We start from the raw sequence: 21802 nt of genomic DNA, 5'->3' as shown, positions 1-21802 counted from the left end.
CTTAAAGCGCTGCAATAAAATTCAAATTGCTCCGGTGTCTGGTTTAATTGCTGCAGCGTTTGGTTTCTGCAGTGGTTTACTTGCAGAGGCAACTGCAAATCTATCCAACGCGATTCCCAGATATGGGCAGTGCTCAGAAAGCTATATGAAACTGAAAGGCAGCGATATCCAACGCGATTCCCAGGTATGGGCGGTTCTATGAGCAGAAGGTCGGTAGATGGAATGGTAAATTACAACTTTATTGATATTATATAAATCGTGTTGACAGGGAAACATTTGACCATCACTACAAACAAATTTTTTTTCTGCTTATATTTCATGATAAATTTCAACCTCTTACCAATTTAAGTTTTGTTTTTGGTCATTGCTGGAATCAGATCCCCGACCTGGAATCAGATCCCGACATGTTTGAGGTTGAAAATGGCAATATGAGCATTGCAGAGTACCAGTCACACTTCAGCATACGGGCTTTGATCAAGGTAACAAATGGTAGAAAATAGTAGTGCATAAAACTGAAAACAACTGAAAACAATTGATCATTAGAACAAAACAAAATATGAACAATAATAGAATGAAACAGGATAGGAACAATAACAGAACAAAACAGAGTATGCATAGCAGAATTCATGGAGTCAACAAATTACTCTTTTTATATAGACACACTGTAGAATGCAACAGGGTTGTAGTTCCTTTGCTCTATGTATTTTCTGGTACACTGTGTCAATAATTGTAACACTGTAGTGAGCAGAATGAATAGTCCAATTCAATATACAACAATTCATACAATCCAATCTTCAAAACCTGAGCTTGACAGAACAATGTATGTATAGATTAACCAAAATTCAAGAGTGTAAGCTTGTTCAGAGTTAACTTCAGGGCAGATTTTAATCATAAAATGAATTCTACAGAACTAAAATCAATCCAGAAGCCCTAACCAGAAGTTTGTAACCAAAGTTGCTACAGAAATTACTACAGATCTGGAACTATCCTTTAGCTCCTTCTCTGCTCAGGATCTGCTGACATAGGAGCCACAATTCCCTTCCTTTTCATCACTGTTCTGCCTCACGTCAGCTACAGAGGCCCGAACCTGTGAGGGCTTTTACAACTGCTCGCGTTTCAGGTTTCAATATCCCTGATCACAGATGTTAGCCTGATTACAGATGTTACACTAGTTTCAATCTTGTTGCTCGGGTTTCAGGTTTCAATCTCCCTGATCACAGCTGTTAACCTGATGCGACCTTAGGTGGCCTGCTGTAGAGCTTGCATGTGTTATGCTAGGGAGAGAGGTGTTAGGCACATGGCCGTCATGTAGGGCCCACAAGGTGGATAAAAGTTTCGACTTTCATTTTTATTTTTATTGACATCGATTGATTTTCTTATTTTTATTTAAATTTGAAATTTCATGTTGCATTGTCGTTTCTTAGTTGAGAGCTGGTACAGTTGAGAGCTTACCAGGGTTCTGCCCCATTGATTCACTCTTCGCCTCTGTCAACGGATACGACTTAACGACCCTCTTCCGTCGCCCTTACTTGGGAAGTGAAGGAAATTTGCATAGATTTGGATATTTGCAGTGAATGCTCTTTAGTTTTTACGGTTCCCTTCTGTGGGCCATCTTTGGCATGTGGTTATTATCTATGTTAATATGAAAACTATCTGTCTACTCTCATTCCTTTTCGAGAGATCAAGGTAATTGGCACCAAACTTTGGTTCTGGGTCTTTGTTTAGATATGGCATTTTCATCTATAATCTGGTTGGTGGGTGTCCCTAATTCTCTAATTTTCAGTAATGGGTCTTTGTGTTTCGAAGCGGATTAACTATCTGTCCCTTTATGTAACTGCAACTAACTGATTAAATCTCAATCAGGATCACTTGCAAGTTATTAAGATTAGTATGATTTAGATTATGTATGTTCAGCATTTTAATTTTTGAAAAAAATCTGGAATCCCAACCGGTGCCCTCAATGGTTCGACCATGTTTTTTGGGAGATAAGCTGCCTCCTAAAACCGTATTCGCATGTGGTGGCCTTTGCCCGTCCTCATGGGTTGAGTCTTTTTCTGGGTCTAGCATATGCTCTGCGGTGTCATTATCCCCCATTGCTTGTATTTTCAGAAAGTAGCATGGTAACCATTGATCATTTTGAGGTGAATTTTTGTCACTGTAATTCCAAGGTAGATTCATTTTGTCCGATTGATTGACGTAAGGTGCTAACAATTCTAAAAATTGCCACTATCTTCAATACTAAGATGATGTCCACAATTTTGATTAATATAACCTTCCTGAACGTTGATGCAAGTTAAATTAGGTTAGCTTAACATAAAGGTCATGAAAGAAACCCCAAGTCAAATTTATGTTGGGGTAGTGGTAGGATGAATGGTGAGGAAACGGATTGCTCTGTGTAGTTCAACAGTATTGGGGTATAGAGATCTGTTATTTTCCAATTCTGGGGTGAAGATAAAGCAGGAAGAGGGTTTGCTAGCCTTTAACAGTGCTGAGAACATTGTTCAGATGTAGTGTATTTAAAACCACCATGTGAAGAAATATGGATGCATTTTAGGGTATACATGAAATTTGAATGCTGCTCTATGGCCTGGACTCTATCTGATATCTTTGGTTTACTCGTCTCTCATAAGATCAAGGGAATTTGCAATTCATCTAAATCCATGGTCTTCATCGGGCATAAAATATTTCTTCTTTAGCTCTGTAGGAGTGGGTTTGATCTGGTAGTTCATGGCTATATGTGCCACTGCCAATTGGTAGTTACAGGACTCTGATTGCTGTATCAGTTGCAGATGCAACATAGCATAAACAATAGTTGAAATGGTTTGGCTGAGGAGCTCAAGCTTAATGTGTTTCCTTTGGTTCATATCTTCTCTAAATATCCCTTTCAGAACGAACTTTTCAACTTTGTAGTTGAATTTGTTATCTATTAGTGCGTGGTCTTAACAAATTATCTTCTCCTTTCTCATAATAGGGAACCACTGTGATCTGAGCTTCCATAGAAATTTAGATCTTAGTTCTGTATTGTGGGTACATTTGTTGTGGTTGAGGTCCATATACAGTAGTCCATGTAAGTGTTGCAACTCATCGATTGAACTTCTGATCCCTCAGTGTGATAAGTACAATCATAAGCTATACTTGCCGGGATGCTACACCCTTATTTTGTTAACACATAGAATCTGTCCTTTCTTTCATTAACTGAAGAGATTTGTATTATGTGAATTGCATTCTCCATCTCTCTGTTTTTTATTGCTTGAAATTCTGGACTCTACATCTCCTATCAAGGAATTTTTTGTTGTTTCATCTTAGCTCATTTTCTTGCTTTTGGCATTTTGAGGGTTTTTAAAGGGATTATTTTGACTGATTTTCTCATTTGTAAACTGGACCTCAGGTTGAGTGCACCATTCCTAAAGATGATGGAACTTTAGCCTCATATGTAGGCTTTAGGGTGCAACATGACAATGCACAGGGACCCATGAAGGGAGGGATACGCTACCATCCAGAGGTGAGTTTATGATCGCTGATATGTAGTAACTGCTAACGATTGGCAATATCTGCATGCAAGATCTTTTATGTCCTATTAAGGCAACTACACCTATGGTTGAGTTACTTGATGTTACATCTATCTCTAGTTTGATGTTTTGGAAACATATATGGCTGTGTGTGCACTGAAATTGCTATAATGGAAACCTAATATGGCTTTCTTCTTGTTTAATATCGAGCAATATGGGAATTATAAAGCACAAGGAAAATTATGAATCTTACTTCCTTTTTAAGTTAGCAGTACTTTGAGCTATTAACATAACCCTTTTTGCAATTCATCCAGTTTGCAACAATCATTTCAGAGAATGCTATAAATAATCTATTTATCGTTGGGGTATGCAGGTTGACCCAGATGAGGTAAATGCCTTAGCACAACTAATGACATGGAAGACTGTTGTAGCTAACATACCATATGGGGGAGCAAAGGGTGGTATTTGTTGCGACCCACGGAGTTTAAGTTTCAGTGAGTTAGAAAGGCTTACTCGTGTCTTTACTCAGAAGATCCATGATTTCATTGGAGTCCACATAGATGTTCCAGCACCTGACATGGGAACTAATTCACAGGTCTTTTCCATGATTCCTATTCAAAGAGGTAGATTTGTTAGCTCCGAGATTTAATACATATGTCTTCAATATCCACTATGCTTACATGGTTGATGTGAACAGATAATGGCCTGGATATTAGACGAGTATTCAAAATTCCACGGATACTCACCTGCAATTGTTACTGGAAAACCTGTTGTAAGTATATAAATCTTTATTCCAAAAGACCTCACCAACCTCTTCAATTTATAATTTACATAGCTTTTTGATGTTAGAAAGATTCTTTTGTGATGGATAGGGTCTAGGTGGATCCCTTGGCAGGGATGCTGCAACTGGTAGAGGTGTTATGTTTGCAACAGAAGCTTTATTAGCTGACTATGGTAAAAGCATCTCAGGTCAACGTTTTATAATCCAGGTAGATTGTTTTTCTCTTCAGCCTTTACTGTGAATGTAAGTCTAGCCGCATAAAAAAAACACCATCTTGCTTTCCTTTCTTTGAATTTACTAGTTGCACTAATTGCATCAAAGAAACTCATTACCATGCTTTTGCTTTACTCAAAGGATATCTATGGACACTAAATGAAATGAAATTGGCTGCATAAATATGGCAATAACATAAATTCGAGGGGATTGGAACCATTACAGACTGAAATACATTCTTGAACCAAAACCTCTCTTACCTTTTCAGGGTTTTGGAAATGTCGGTTCCTGGGCAGCTGAACTTATCCATGAAAAGGGTGGAAATATTGTAGCAGTTAGTGACATTTCAGGAGCTATAAAGAACAGCAATAGTCTTGACATTCCAGCTTTAATGAAGCACACAAAGACTAATGGTGTTGTTAAAGGATTTGAAGCAGCAGATTCAATTGATCCCAAAACTCTCTTGCTTGAAGACTGTGACGTGCTCATCCCTGCTGCTTTAGGTGGTGTTCTAAACAGGTCAGTATCCATCCAATTTAAGTTTCACAAGACCATCTGGCATTTGGAAGTTGACAGGGATTTGAAAGTACTTTTTAATTCAATTGACAAAACACTGCTCCTAAAGTTGGAGATGCTAATTTAGTAATTTGATTGCTACTGCGTACTGGTCACAGGGAGAATGCTAGTGAAGTAAAGGCCAAATTTATTATAGAGGCAGCCAATCATCCCACAAATCCAGAAGCTGACGAGGTGAATTAGACAATCAGTTGAAGTTGTAGAGGTTTTGGAGTAATTTGACTTCTCTCAGGCTTCTTAAAATTCAGCTCTATTATGTAATATTGGATGCATGACATGCATTTCAGATTCTATACAAGAAGGGTGTTGTAGTACTACCGGACATATATGCAAATTCTGGTGGTGTGACTGTTAGCTATTTTGAGTGGGTTCAGGTATGTATCCTTGAGAAAACTCTTTTTTTGGACTTGATTATACAAACTTCAGTCACAATGTTTTTTCATCTACATATGGTTGACTTGCCAGTTTGCTTGTGTTTATAATTTATTTGTCTGTTATTTGATGATTCTGCTATTGAGGTTGGTGAATTGATGCTTTACAAGATAGGAATAGACTTGTATTTGCTGCCTGAATTATTTTTTAGATCTCTAACAGTGATGTAGGTTGAGTTGGGTACATTGATGTTATATTGAATTGAATACTGACGGTCCATCAAATTTCATGCAATACTGTCTTATATGAATTGATAGACTTGCCAGTTTGCTTTTTTTTCCCCAAGAAAAACATCACAGTTTTTATTCAAAAAGAAAAAGATCAAGTTTCTCATGTGTTTATAGCATGATACAAAAGAAAGTAATTCATGACTGCACTTTGGAAATGTTGTGCACTGTCTATCTCCTTTTATATTCTTTAGAAAACAAAATATATAAAATAGAACAAGAAACAGCTAAAAGAACTGTCGCCCTACCGTCTAACAATAAGCTTCCCACAGTGTCCAAAATGACCAGCAGAAATACATGCTTCTTGCCAGTTTTGTTGTGTTGATTTGTCCATTATTTGATGATTCTATTATTGTGTTTGGTGAGTTGATGCTTTACTAGATTGAAGTAGACCTGTTTTTGTTGCCTGACTTATTTCTTCATTTCCTGAACTGTGATATATGTTGGGTTGGGTAAATTGACGATTTAAAAGATTGTAGAGCTGAGTACTGACCATTATATTCTTGCAATTCTACCACATATAAATGTGAAGGATTTATATCAGTGATCTTGAAAATTACAGAGTTCATTAATACCCCTGTATCTATGCCTTTTATTATGTGACAAGGATTTTGGTGATGGGTTTTCAGTGCTACCTTTCAGTAAAAAGTTGGTATAGTCATGCTCTGAGTTAGGTGGTTGAATTTTGGGCGAGTTTTTTAATTTTAGTTCCTCTTTCTAATTCTATCGCTTTTTCTTGCAGAACATCCAAGGTTTTATGTGGGATGAGCAGAAGGTTAATACCGAGCTGAAAAACTATATCACAAGCGCTTTTCAACATCTCAAGGAAATGTCCTTCCTCTGTAATGAACACAAAGGTGCTGAGATCGAAGCTATACATGGCAATGGCACACAAAGACGAAGGCAAGCTCCTAAAGCTGCTTCTGAGAAGGGCAGGGCAAATCAATGTCGAATCAAGTATTCTATGATCACTGGATAACAGATCACTACTCTGTGACCTTAAATGTTAACTTCATGCAGGGACTCGCTGCCTCGCAGCTTCCCTTGTTTGTTTTGTTGTCTTAAATTTTGGATTTGATCACTAAAACAATAAGACCACAATGCCCAACACACAACTTATATCAAGGAATGCACAATTTACAGTGATGGGTTTTTAATTTTATAGTATTGGGTTTTAATTTTACCAGATTTTTAATTTCATTGTTTACAGGGGTTGATACAAGTGCACCCAGTGGACAATTAGAAAAAATTTCATAAGCATTTGAATATTTTCAATCATTATGACAATAAAGCTCACTAGGGAGTCTTCCATAACATGTGGTCTATGCCATACTAGAATCGGTCTAGTCCATACCTGAATATGGACTCTATAATTATCATATCCTTTGTCATATGCTTGTATCAAACCTTAGTTTAACTAATAGAAATTTGAAATCATAAGAAGGGGCTAATTCAAAATCATAAGAAGCCGTTCTTCGCATAAAGTTCTTAACATTCTTTGGACTCTATAATTATCATATGCTTTGTCATATGTTTATATCAAACCTTAGTTTAACTATTAAAAATTTGAAATCATAAGAATGGGCTAATTCAAAATCATAAGAAGCCCTTCTTGGCAAAAAATTGTTAACATTTTTTTCCATAATAGAACTTATGAAAGCTGATACCCAATAACAAAACCTATGATACCAAAAAACAGTGAGAAAAAAATATTGATATCACGTAGTTTTTTATTTTGAATATAGAAGATAACTCAAACTTCTATTATATAAAAAATATCTATATTTGGAAATTTTGTTATCCCCTAATCTCCTCTCAAATACCTCTCCTTTTAGTCTTTTGTGTTCTTCTAGATTAATGCTTCTGCCTATCTAGTTCAGATGAGTGGGTGAGAGTAACATACCTGAAATATGTACATGGAAATGGTAGAAAAAGTGAGTGAAATATCTACCTCGAAATGGTAGAAAATTTGAGAAGTCAACATAGTTAGTGTCACTGATGCACTCTTGGAACTCCGTGACGTAAGACAACATCAAGCACAACTCCAAATTCCGAAGGAAAAGAAAATACATGTAATATCTCCTACGCTGCTCCAAATTCAGAAAGAAAAGAAAATACAAGGAATGTCTGTTGTCACAATTCTAATGTAGGTAATATCTCTATCACGATTTTTATATCTATGCAAGAGAAAATTCACCATTCTAATGTCTATGGAAGCGAAAACTATCATTCGAGACGAGCTATTTATATAATATGTACATGAGGATGAATGAATGTGAATAGGAGCGATTAAAGGAAAAAGCCACAGTTCCACCAGGACATGGACATGTGGAGGAAAGTTGAGGACATATGGAGGAGGGATGGTTTCCGAAAAAGTGTCAACTTGACATGGAGCATGAATTTGCATGAGGACAAATAAGGAATTTAAAAGTTGGGATATATATACAGTTTAAAATTTTGGGAGATGTACGAAGTTTGAAATCTAAAATATTATAAAACTTCATATATAGGAGTAGGTGCACGAGGTTCATGAGTTTGGACAAAAGTTTGTTAGCCATTTTCAGAATTTTAGATAAAAGTTTGTGAGCTGTATATAACGTTACCTCGAGACCCGTGAATGTTCCAAATAGAGTCTGAAATCAAAACTTTGGATAAAATTTGGGTGAGGGAAATTTCAACTTGGAAGTTTGTTAAATTTCGATAACGTGGAGAAACTTTTCGTCAAAAGACCGATTAATGTCCGGTCAACGCCTTAGCTCTGCATTGCCTGAGGTCGGGAATAATAATGAGAAGGAAGGAAGCGAAAGAAGACGTATATTTTGATTTTTGTTTTGGAATATTATCGACGGGTGGTACCCTAGTTGATCAAGTTGATCAAGCACGTTTATGTTGATATAAACATATTTTATATTCTTTTGAATGGAATATATTGTTTAGAAATTTTCTATTATTTAAATTTATTTGTAAGATTATTTTCTCTTTTTAAGATGATTCATTGTTAGAAATCATTTACCGACCTCAGATGTTAAAGACAGCATTTTTGTAAAAGTAAAACTGAATTAATGTTTTTGATAAGCATAATTTAACCAACTTTTAAAGATTAAAAGAGTAACATTTGACGTAAAAGTTGGGATACTATTATTTATGAAGTGAACAGTAGTATATGAAGTGTACGGTAATTTCAAAAATTCCTTTGTTTAGATCCTCGATTTCAAATTTTTATAAGAAAGAGTTGAAAAGGGATTATTTAAGGAAATTAAATTTTGTTTTATCTAAATTAATTTTGATAAATTAATTTAAATTTGTAGAGATGTTTTTAATTTAAAACAATTTAAATGTAATTAACAAAATAATAAATAAATTTATATTCATAAATTTTATTATTTTAAAAATAAAACTAAAACAAATAATATTAAAAAATGAGATATATCTAATCATCATTGTTTCATTTCATCTTTTTATCTATATCTATAATTTAAAGATAATAATTCTTTATAAGATTAAGAGGTAGTAATTTATAGAATTTAAAGATAATAATCTTTTACCAGATTATATCTATAATTTAAAAATAATAATTCTTTATCAGATTAAGAGGTAGTAATTTATAGAATTTAAAGATAATAATCTTTTACCAGATTAAGAGGTAGTAATTTATAGGAATAAAACATTTTGTAAAATAATTTAATTTATTTTAATTTCGAATCAATACCAAGAGTTGAGAGAGGTTGAATCTCTTCTCTTCAAAAAATTTGATCAATGTTGAAACTCAATGTGTACTCAATGTGTGTCTATATGTAACTTATTACATACCATTGGAAGAAAAGTGGGTTATAAAGACTTAAGGCCCAAAAACTTTCAATTGTAAATTCACTATTTTATTTCAAATTTATTTTAAATATTAATTTTATTATTTAATTAATTAGTTAATTAATTATTTTTCCTTATTACTTAATTTCACTAACTCAAAATGATAAGACGAGATAATAACTTTTAAAAACCTAGAGCCCATAAACTTCCAATGATAAATTCACATTCACTATTTTACTTCGATTTTATTTTAAATATTAATTCTATTATTCTATTTAATTAATTAATCAATTCATTAATTTTTCATTATCATGTAATTTCACTATCAATTCATTAATTTTTCATTATCATGTAATTTCACTAACTGAAAATCTTTATAAGACAAAAGATTATAACATATTTTCATACTTGGCTAGAGAGAGCCCTGCTCAATGAGTATATATTTTAACATTTTTATATAATTATTATGGGTTTGAAACTTTATGGGTGTCTTACCTAATTGATATGGAGAGAAATTTAATTGCCAATCCCTTTGATTAGAAAAATTATAATATTTTTTTCACAATCACTATCCATTGACATGTTAGTTCATTTAATCAATAATTTAAAAATAAAACATATATAATTGGAGATAATGTTTATATAACAAATTTAGAGTTACTTTTGAATTTGGTTGAGAAAATATCTTAACCCTCTATTTATATTTGGTAGTGTAAAATAATATTTTTTTGAGTGCAATCTATTTTGTTTCTTGGTATGAGACTCCTTTTGGGATAGCTCTGCTGAGGGGAGGGCCCAGGTTGTAATTTCTTTTCTGTTTTGTGTGAGAAGCTTTGTTGTTGTGCACATAACTCTGTGCAATCCGTGACATCAGCTGCAACGAATTTGCCTGGCACTGGATGAACCAAAAGGCAAGTGATGGTTTTGTATCTAGGATCGAATTTGGTATTTGCATGAACGTCACTACTGATCAAGAACAACGTTTATTTTTTAACAACACATCCAGCAACACAATTTTTTTTTGGGATTGCTGAACGTGAGTACTTTGGCTCTTAAACTAAATTTTTTGGGTGTCATTACCTCTTTCATTTGCTGCGAGCGATTTCGAAGGCCTTGCTACAACTACGTCTAGGACGATCAATTGAAAACTCTGGTCATAAATACCACGACAACTACCCTAATGATATGATGCAGAACAAATGCGTTCGGCACAACAGATTTCTCTGTATTCACTATCGTGGGACTTCGTCTCTTTTTGTAGGCCGATTTGGTCAACAAAAGCATATAACAACAACAATTCTGGCTCTCAATTTGAGGACAATGCTGTTCAAGACTGTTGAATTCGGCATGCAGCTAGTCCTGTGGGAGATCATGTTTATTTTTGCCTTCAACAACTTCTCATTGAAGCAAGATCAAGTTCGTTGGGTACGTTATTCAACTTTCGAATTGTGTGAGTTAAGCTTCTTCTGTCAATGATATATAATGCTTGTCGTGGTTTAGTAGTTTCTGCAGGTCCAACCATTACGCTTAATTTTGAAAACTTGTGAGAATTAGCTGGTGCTATACTTCGTAATTTCCATCAAGTTGCAAAGTTGGTGTGGTGATGACATAGTTGTAATGTTCTAATATTGTGTATGCACATATTTTTGGGATGAATTATTGTTGTGAGTTAGCTCGTAAATTGAGTACGAAGAATCAATAATATAAAGCAAATAAACATAATGTAAATTAGTGCGTCTCAATGTTTTTTGGTGTTGAGAGAACACATAGTTAAGTTAATTGTGTGAATCTCTTATACATGGATAGATCTTTTTATGCTTCGGGTTTCAAGAGCATTAGTTATAGGTTATGTTATGAGATCCTTGTATGTAGAAAGGTGAGTTGCAACTCACCTATACAACTATCAAAAGTGTAGTTCGCTGCATTTTAATAGATGGGAATTTGTGAATAGGGTGGTAAGTATCTAGATTTTCCTTGGGAAGGTCGAGAAGCATCAATTATAAAAATTTCATCAATGGTGATATCGTGGTGAGAGACCGTTATGTATTAAATGAGTTGAATGGAAGCTCAAAGATTGTGGTGGTGAAAGAGTGTTGTCTGGGAGACTTTAGAGTGAGGATAAGTGTTGAGGAACACAGGGAAACATATGAGAAATGTGTATTGTAATTTGTCATTTTTTGTATTAATCTTTATAATATTAATTGTGGCAGGTAAACATGAAGGGAGAGTGTTGGAGATAATGTTTACATGACAAGTTTAGAATTAGTTTAAGATTTCATTAAGAGAATATCTCAACTCCTCTCCTATATTCATCTTGAGAATCACTTGAATTTCAATCCAACTATATATGTATATCATGGTAATGTGAAAAAATATCTTTTAAATACAATTTTGTTTTCTTTCATATATATATATATATATAAAACCAAACAAACAAACAAAAAATATTTATTAAAATTAAAATTATTATTTTTATAAAATTTAGGATAAACATTAAAAAATAATTATTCCCTACTAAAATTAGAATTAATTTATCAATAAAAATTAATAGCTACAATAAAAATTAATAGCTAGTAGTAAAGTCCATTATAGGATGTCCTTTCTGTAACAAAAGCATAAACATTTTAGTGTGGAGCTTAAAGTTTTTAACCTAAATTCATTTCTTATATTCCATTATAAGAAGTCTTTGGCCTCAAAGAGCAAAAACATTGTGAGAAGTCCTTTGGCGTCACAAGAGGGAGAACATTTTCTTGTGGACATTAAAGTTCTTAAAATAAATCCATTTCGTATAGGCTCTTAAAATTAGTTAAAATGATATATATTATTTTTATTTAACCTAAAAACATATAAGAGTAATGTTTTTATAAGATTAAGATAAAAAAAATAAAAATTGATAGCTAGGAATGATGGGATTATAATTGTAGTGTTTTTATTTTAACAATTTAAGATTAAGATAAAAAAAAATTGATAGCTAGGAATGATGGGATTATAATTGTAGTGTTTTTATTTTAACAATTTAAATTTATAAGATTTTTTTTTTTTAAGTTAGAGAAGATTCTTCGGCGAAAATCACATGGAATACCATTTGTCGACGCGTTTTGAACCAACCAGTGTGGTTCATCATCAGGACAAGTTGAAGAAACAGATCAAGCTCATCATGTTAAATAGATTGAGTGGAACCTTTAACAACTCTCTTGTCTAACCGCTAGTTTGACTCAACGACCAGGGTCAAAATTATTATATTAGTATAAATAGTAAAAATAACTAAATTATTAATGGGGGTATTCGGTTCAAGAAATAATTATTAAAGATTATAAGTTAATTAATAATTTAAAAGGAAAATTAGTTAAATAACTCACCTTATAATAGATGAATGTTTAAATAAAATATATAAAGTAATATATAAATAATATTATTTAAAAGTATTATTAAAAATTGCATGTTGATTAATAAATAAAAGGTAATTAAGTTGTATAAAAGACCAGAATATAATAAAGAAAATCAAAGGATATTATGAAAGTTAGAGAATTAGTTAAAATATAAAAATCAGTTAAATGAAGGACCTTAGAATATAAAATAAATGTAAAAGTAATAAGAAAAATACAATACATAAATTCATTGAAATGGGTGCCAAAATATAAAAATAAAAATAAAAGGTATTAAAATGGAAAAAGGTGATATAGGACCTTAAAATATCAGAAGAAATAGGTTGCTAGAAAAAATACCAGTAAAAGAAAGGAGAAAAAATAGAGAAGAGATCACATAAAAATAAATCAATAAATAAATATCAAGTGAATAAGAATAAACAAAAATTAAAATAAAAATAACAATCGAAAAATAAATAAATAAAAATAAAATTAGTTTAAAAAAATAATAATAATAATAATAATAATAAATGAATGAATAAGTAACTAAAATAAAATAAAATTATTAATAATAATAATAAAAATAAATAAATCAGTAGACAAGTAAACATACAGATAAAAGCCAAAATAAATAAATAAATAAATAAATAATAATAATAATAAATAAATAAATAACTAAAAAAAAAAAAAACATTAAAAAAAAAAAGGACGGAAGAACGACTAGGAAGAGAGGCCAGGGACCCAACACCTACTAACTTTCCAACCATCTTCTCTATTGAGATTGCTTGGTCTCTTTTCAATCTCAAGCGCTTCCCTAAATTTTCGATGATGGAACTGCGGAACCTTAGTAATAACAGTGGCCTCTTCAATACAAACATGATGATTGGTTTTCTCAGCATGTTCAGCCAATGCAGAAGACTTAGCTCTCCTATGCTTAAGATCAGCTGCGTGCTCGCTAATCCTCTGATTAATGGAGCGACCAGTCTCCCCAATATAGGGGGTCCCATAGGAACATGGGATCATATAAACGCCCTTCATGTCCTTAGGGTCGATAGGATCCTTCACTGATCTGAGGGACATACGAATGGTTTTCAGGGGCCTAAAGGTCCCAGGGATACTATGCGTTCTGAGAATCCTACTGATTCTATCAGTGGTCCCTTGAACATACGGAAGATGGACACCTGGAACTCGATCTTTCGGTACTCTTTTAGTTAGAGAATTCTTGGAAGCCTTAAGGAAAGCCTTCTGACCCATGTGTCTACTATAACCATTCTCCACAAAGACATCCAGCAGATGGGATTTTTCTTTCTCAAAGCTCTTCTTGTCCGAGATCCTCAGGGCCCGAGTAGCAAGGGTATTGAGAACACCCGTCTTTTGAGCCGGGAAATGGTGGGAACTGGCATGAAGATACTGCTGTGTATGAGTTTTCTTTCGAAAAACTCGATGGGCGAGGGAACCATCTTCATTCTTGGAAATAAGAATATCAGGGAATGGAAGGTAACCATCAACTTCCTGCTCCTTAGTGAACTTAATGGCTGAGGATTGCCGGTTGAGATGATCAAAAAAGAGATCAAGCTCATCCTGGCCATGAGACCAGATGACATTGGTGTCATCCACATACCTCTTCCATAGCTTAGGCAGGAGCCGGGAAGAGTTAAGAGCCCTGGACTCAGAATCTTCCATAAAATGATTAGCAACAATAGGGGAAAAGGGTGATCCCATTGCAACCCCACATGTTTGCTCGAAGAACTCCCCTTCAAAACTGAAGAAGGTGGAAGTGAGACAGATTTCAACCAACCTAGCCATATCAGGATCTGTTAGGCGGTTGATCACAACCATCGCCTCATTAATCGGGATGCAAGTGAATAGGGAGACCACATCAAAACTGGCAAGAATGTCCCCAGGATCAAGCTTAATGTCCTTGAGCTCTTCAATAAAGGAAGCAGAGTCTTTTACAAAGAACTCTGTACGACCAGCAAGGGGCTTAAGCTTTAACGCAAGGAACTTCGCAAGAAGGTAGGTAGGACCTCCAATGGTGTTGAAAATGGGCCTTAAGGGGGCTCCTTCTAAGGTCCTTCATTTAATTGATTTTTATATTTTAACTAATTCCGTAACTTTCATAATATCCTTTGATTTTCTTGATTATATTCTGGTCCTTTATACAGTTTAATTACCTTTTATTTATTAATCAACATGCAATTTTTAATAATACTTTTAAATAATATTATTTATATATTTTATTTAAACATTCATCTATTATAAGGTCAGTTATTTAACTAATTTTCCTTTTAAATTATTAATTAAGTTATAATCTTTAATAATTATTTCTTGAACCAAATACCCCATTAATAATTTAGTTATTTTTACTATTTATACTAATATAATAATTTTGACCCTCGTCCTTGAGTCAAACTAGCCATTAGACAAGAGAGTTGTTAGAGGCTCCAGTCAGTCTATTTAACATGATGAGCTTGATCTGTTTCTTCAACTTGTCCTGACGATGAACCACACTGGTTGGTTCGAAACGCATCGACAAATGGTATTCCATGTGATTTTCGCCGAAGAATCTTCTCTAACTTGCTTGATATGGATCACAGAAGCCTAAACTCTATGATTTTTTTTTATCGTGAATATGAATAAAAAATATTATATTTATAATAAATAATTGTTGAGTTTATGTTGTGTAGTAAGTGTTATGTTTGTATAATACTATCGTTTAATTATTAAACGTCTTAGTTTTTTAGATCGATGTTGTTGTTTTTTTTTAAATTGTAAAGTTTTATTATTTACAATATTCTTTTTAATGTATAATTGAGTTTAACATTAATATTATCTAATAAATTAGACCATTCAAATTTATGATTATTTATAAATTACAGAATAGTAATTTCTTAAAAAAAAGAAAATGTTAAAAGAAATAGAAAAACCCAAAATATTTATAAAGAAAACGTACGGAACCTATTTCAAAAAACATGTTAAAGACCAGACGTACGTATCCACCCGTAATGATCGTGATGAGGACGCGGGCGATGTTGATGAGCCGTAGGGAATCAATGGCTTCCTGGACAGAGCTGAATTTCCCCGCACCATCGACAGGGCCTACGACGATCTAGACCAAAGAGACGAATCAGTTACTCGCCGGCCTGCAACAACCTGAGGGCCCAATATTGCCCATCTACGTAAGCTAATCAGAGAAGTCGGATTCCATTTTCAGCTACTAAGAATGCTTCGAGGACGGAAGCGAGATGCTGCTCGTGTCTATATGTTGGAATGTGATAATTACTCCAGCCCTTCATACAGATTTTATGTAGTTTGCCTTGAACCTGCTTCGAGTACTGAAAATGGGACACTGCTCTGTAACATTCCCCTAAAGTAGCAACCTCTAAACTTGCAATACTATACCGCAAGGTTAAAAAAAAATCTTTTACTTGTGACTTTATATTATCAAGGTATTAAGTTTTAGGGTTAAATGAACTAGTTTAACATGGTCTTATCCTTTTACATTTAAATGTAAAAACCATATGCATAACAACATTATTATCAAGTCATTGACATAAATTTTGACAATCCCTATAATTGTATTGCTTCATATATATATATATATATGTGTGCACGTTTAGTGTATGAGTGATTATTTTCCCCATAATACAGTAGGAGATTCCTAAATTGACATACTCTAAACTATAAGGTTGAACATTAGTCAACCTAGTCATCGTATGTCGATGGGAGCCAAGACGCTCTCCAAAGTTGCATGGAGAACAACTCTCTTGCAATTCCCGGGGATCAATGCACCTAAGAGATCTCACGACCCCTTATTAGATGCCTCATATTTTCCTCTTCCCCCTCTTCGCTTCTTTGCCCAAATTGACATTATTTATCTATAGGGATTGGAGTAAATGTTTCTAAGTGGAGTAAATGTCTCTAACTTTTGGTAAGTGAAAATTTCACTTAGTGTTTTTCGCAGTAAATTTCTTTAGCTAGACATAAGCAATTTTAAAATAAAATCAAAATAAATTTTACATATTAAATTCCCCTAAGTTCACTAAATTATTACTGTATAAGTAAATTGGTGTTACATATCCTTTTATGATGCTCCGAGAAAATGTAAATATTTGACTTTACTGTGGTAAAAGACAAACTGAATATGACATTATTAGCTGTTTGAAATTTAATAATTTTATTATTATTATTTTTTTAAAAAGATAAGAAATGTTTTTTTGGAAGTGCTGACAACTTCTTGAGGAGGAAGTTGGGAAAAGATGGTTGCTATGATTGCAACCCTAACTACCTCCCCTAACTCGAAGGGTTTCCAGAGAAAAGGAAGGGGGGAGAGGCAAAATTTTCGCTGTAGGGACAGGCAGAAAAAATGAGGAACAATGGCTAAGTCTAGTGATGACCAGATAGCCAAGCACTAGGTGCAAGCGTCTTGCTGAGGACAGTGGTCCTGCAAGAGAGCTAGGGGGGAGATTCTGGTCCTGAAAGACGAATCTCATGGTCGGGTGGTCGAGAGATAGCAGAGAACCCAGGTGAACCTTTCGAGGAGCTCTTCACAACTCGGAAAGACCAGGTAAGTAAAGAAAAACCTCTGAAGGAATCTGCTGCATGAACTCTCATGTGTTTCATATTATTAATGAAAAGAAGAGTGGAGGGGTTTACTTCTGTGGATAGCAGAAGATTGCTTGATGAAAATTTCTTGATGAAAATTTAGTTCTCCTTTCTTTGTATTCCAAAAGATAAAAAAAAAAAACTGTCGAGTAGTTCTGTATAAAAGCATTCCTAAATTTAAAATTAGAAGAAATAGTAGTGGAATCTGTTGGAACAGACAATTAATTGTATCTGAGGGTTTTGAAAATACAGCAGACTTAGTAATGGCGTGAAAGCTGCTCATGAAAGAAAAGAGAGACAACAAATTAGACGAACAGGGGAACTTCCTCGTGAATAAACAAAGAAAACGAAATATCAGAGTGAAGACAGCTCACACTGAGAGTACCAAGTAGGCGCAGATGGCCCCCTTAAACCCCTCAGAATTCCATTATAGCAAAAAAAGGGAAATTGTAGTAAGTCTAAAATAGAACTCGTAGAAATCGCAGGAAATATTGAATTTTCAGCCAGTACTCGAATCCAATACTTCGTTAGAATTCCATTGTAGCGAAAAGGGAAAGTTGTAACAAATCTACGAAATAATTCGAAGAAGGTATGCCTTTTCGAGCCAGTACTTATATCCAATACTGGGACAGGATTCACATACATATAAACTATGATAATCTGTAGTAGTAGTCGTACTATGATAAATGCACAAACTCCATAACCAAAGATGAGAGAATAAATTATACCCATAAGCAGATAAAATGGTAGTCACACTACAACATTGTGAAGCAAATGCATGCGCAAAGTAGAAAGACACCAAACCAGAGAAATTTATGAATTATTGGCCATATCATACCGAGTATGATAGACTTCAATTATAAATCCCTGAGTAAATAAAGCTTGGGCTCTCAAAATGTTTATAAGAACAAAAACTATATCACAAATGCAGTACAATAGAGTCAGAATAGTAAATCAATTCAACTGTAAACTTAGAGGGATTATATTTCCATTACCAGAAGTACAGTTTCACAAAAGAAAACATGATCAGAAGCCATAAGGACTTGGCTTTATTTTGGCATGTTTAGCTAGGCCGAGTCTTTACAAACGGACTCAAGGTCCTCTTCTAAAAAATGGAAATAACACAGTAACAACAACAAAAGAAACCGCAGAAACCTACAGAGATCTCAGCCCCAAATAATCCCTTAACAGTCTTTACAAATGGACACAAGTAGCTTGCAGACATAAAGAAAAAAACTCAACTAGCCAGAAGGCGTTAAAAGCCTGAAAGTGCGCCTGTTAGTCTGGGCCCGAAAACCCAAATTAACATCGGAGAAGGACCACAGAGAAACCCTGTTCTGGGTACTCTAGGAGCTACCACCATATCTGAAACATAAAAAAAAGAAAATAAAACTATAAACCCTTGAGTCGGGCAGCCCTGTATACGTTAACACTTCTTAAGAAAACGACTCAGAACAATGAACCTCACAATGGAATTATTGGTGCTTACCCTGTGGCCAGCGCTAGAAGGTGATAGCCTAAGAAGCTTCGCCATTCCACACTGCAAGCAGGCATTTCTTGGCCGCACTCATTCCTCCTTCAACCAGCAGACAAACAAAAAGGACTGTTACAGTCATGAACATAACAATGCAAATAATTTAAGGAGGAAGGAGTCCAAAACAATTAAAAAAAAACAACATAGAACCCTTACATGAACGCATGAATTACTTGAACATTGGGCAGGTAGGCTCTTGTACTCGAACCAAGGTTGTGAGCACAAACTTATAGATAAACTCAGCGCGAAGGAAGGCGGAGCAGAGCTGGAATGAGTGCCAAGACAAATGAGCGGAATGAACCTTATGGCTGGAGTAAACGAATGCCAAATCCCAAAACTAAACTCAACCCTTAGATCAGCCATCTGAACTCTTCACCGTAGATGACGGGAGAAGCCCAAGGAGCATGGCAGCCAATGGTACGCCTGCTCATGCCATGTCACATGACACAGCAGAGAAGTAAATATCAAGCCAGGTGTGAAGTGTAGGAGGAGTCGGCAGCTAGTGAGATATTAGGGTGACCATGATGGGTGGTACCATAAATTTAATGTGAAAAATAGTCATTCCATCAGAGAACTTTCCCGATCACCTGAATTATTTAACTATGTGACATTCAAATCAGAAAACGAAAACAAGTACGTAAATGTGCAGTGATATGTAATGCCTTGAGTGAAATAATATAATTTTTTTAGTAGGTTTTATTAGGTAGGGACATGACAAGTTGTATGAGAGCTAAGTTGCAAAATCTATGGCCTCTGGGAATTGAAAACTTACAGATAAAGTACATACAATATATTTTCGTCTCTATTGAGCAGTTTAAGAGAAACAGTTAATGGGCTGACCTTTTTTGTTTTTTTTTTTTTCTATCACTTTTCTTATGTTAAGTACAGGAGAACAAAAGACTAACAGTATGAGAAGAGCAGACAGTGTTTCACGCAGGTTTGAGGTGGGTCAAGGACCTGTAACTGGTCCTGAGAATAACCCCAAGTTATGGGTACAACTTAGAGAGGAGGCTCACAATACAAATCTGGCAATTTTGGAGATAATACAAGAGTTGAAAAAAAAAATGGCCCGATTACGGAAGGACAACGCAAGGTTAACTATGGAACATGAGAGGATTATAAAAAGCCTGTCCGATAAACAGAATCAACAGCCAGCGAATCCCAGTGCTGAGCAACAAAGAATGTCCAAAGAGAAGAATCACTGGACAGAACATGAAGAGTCAGAAGTAAGAGAGGAGGAACGATCTGATAATGCTTCTGAACAACAGATATCAAAAAGGCAACGAATAGAGTTGCAAGGGGAATTCTATAAGATCAAACCGCCACACTTTGACGGATAATAGGAGGAAGCAGTCGAGACGTGGTTGATTAATATGAACAAATATTTCCAGCTATATGAATATGATTACAACCTCAAGACATGGTCGACCATCTTCAAATTACAAGGAAAAGCCACCCTGTGGTGGGAAGAAGTTAAGATGGTAAGAGGAGTAAGCGAACAGAACATAACTTGGAAGAAATTTCAAAGGTACTTTAAGGAAAGATACCTGACCGAGCGTTTTTATGACGAAAAGGCAAGAGAATTCCATGACTTGCATTTGGGACAACAAACCATGGACAAATTCATCACTCGTTTTACTTCATTGCTTCGTTATGTGCCTTATATTAGATATGAAAAAGCTAAAGTGAAGAGGTTCGTTAGTAGGTTACCTCTGAACATGCCGGAAAGGATTGAGTTTAACAATCCCAAGACAATGGATGAAGCAATACGCAAAACTAAAATTTCTTACCGGCAAGCTAAACAGAAGGGAGAAATTCCAGGGAAAAGATGGAATGATAAGAGAAGTAATAAGTTGGCTGGAAATAATAAAGGGAATCGTCGTAGTGGTAACAAGGGTTTTGGCAAGGGGCAAAGCAGCAGAAATGTACAGAAAAATTCACTTAGGTCCAAGTCAACCAATGAGTCCAGAATCAGTGAACAACCTGTAAAGTTAGACAGCAAAGGGGCAGCAAGGCCTCTAGTGCAGTGTTGGGGTTGCGGTGGGCCTCACTATGTTAAAAATTGTCCTCAATGAAAAGGAACCGAATAGGTTTCCCAGATCCATGAAGCATCGATAGTCGGCGATATAAGACGTAGTCTACCAAGGATTGATGCTGCCCTGGAAGATCATCAGGCGGAGTACCAGCTGACCATGGTGGAATTCGAAGGTAAAATTTTAGACCTTACTGTAACTGTTTTAATTGATCCTGGAGCCACCTTGAGTTATATTAGTCCTAAGGTTGTAGAGCATTGTAAATTACAACCTATTAAATTCAAGAACCCTTGGCTATTAGAGTTGTCTACAGGGGCCAAGAGACGAGTGCTTGCAAAATTCAGTAACTTCCCTTTAAAGATAGCATGACAGCCAGTGATGGTGGATTTAAATGTGCTTCCCCTTGGTTCATATGATGTCCTAATCGGTATGGACTGGCTAGAAAAACACTGGTCCATAGTCGATTGTAAACTAAGACTATTTATTACAAAGATGAGCCTGGAACAAGGCAAGAGATGCAAGGGATTAAGCGACTAGTGCAGGTTCAGCCAACAACTGTCTCTCAGTTAGCAAAATACATTAGGAAAGGATGTCAGATTTATGCCATCCAAGTGGGCTATGCTGACTCAAAAGACAAAAAAGCCACCTTGGAAAACATCCGAGTGATACAAGAATTTGTCGATGTGTTCCCGGAAGAGATTCTCAGGCTACCACCTAAAA

The 21802-nt window shown here is 34.8% G+C and overlaps 1 protein-coding gene across 1 annotated transcript; it reads left to right on the top strand.

Annotated features, from left to right (window-relative positions):
- Positions 1-1641: 1641 nt before the first annotated feature.
- On the top strand, positions 1642-6749 carry LOC149210011 (glutamate dehydrogenase 1-like; the record flags this gene model as incomplete). The annotated part of the gene is made up of 9 exons (XM_089398837.1): positions 1642-1686; positions 3389-3502; positions 3883-4104; positions 4207-4281; positions 4382-4498; positions 4772-5022; positions 5178-5253; positions 5367-5453; positions 6481-6749. Coding segments are annotated over 9 exons (1224 nt in total), but the record flags the coding sequence as incomplete, so codon positions are not given.
- Between the last annotated feature and the right edge of the window lie 15053 nt (positions 6750-21802).

The sequence above is a fragment of the Pinus tabuliformis genome, chromosome 1_2, assembly GCF_031772625.1.
Source record: "Pinus tabuliformis cultivar Carrire ecotype Pingquan chromosome 1_2, CPIR1, whole genome shotgun sequence".
Taxonomy (NCBI): Eukaryota; Viridiplantae; Streptophyta; class Pinopsida; order Pinales; family Pinaceae; genus Pinus; species Pinus tabuliformis.
Note: the sequence above shows the minus strand (reverse complement) of the source record. Positions and strands in the feature narration are given on the sequence as shown.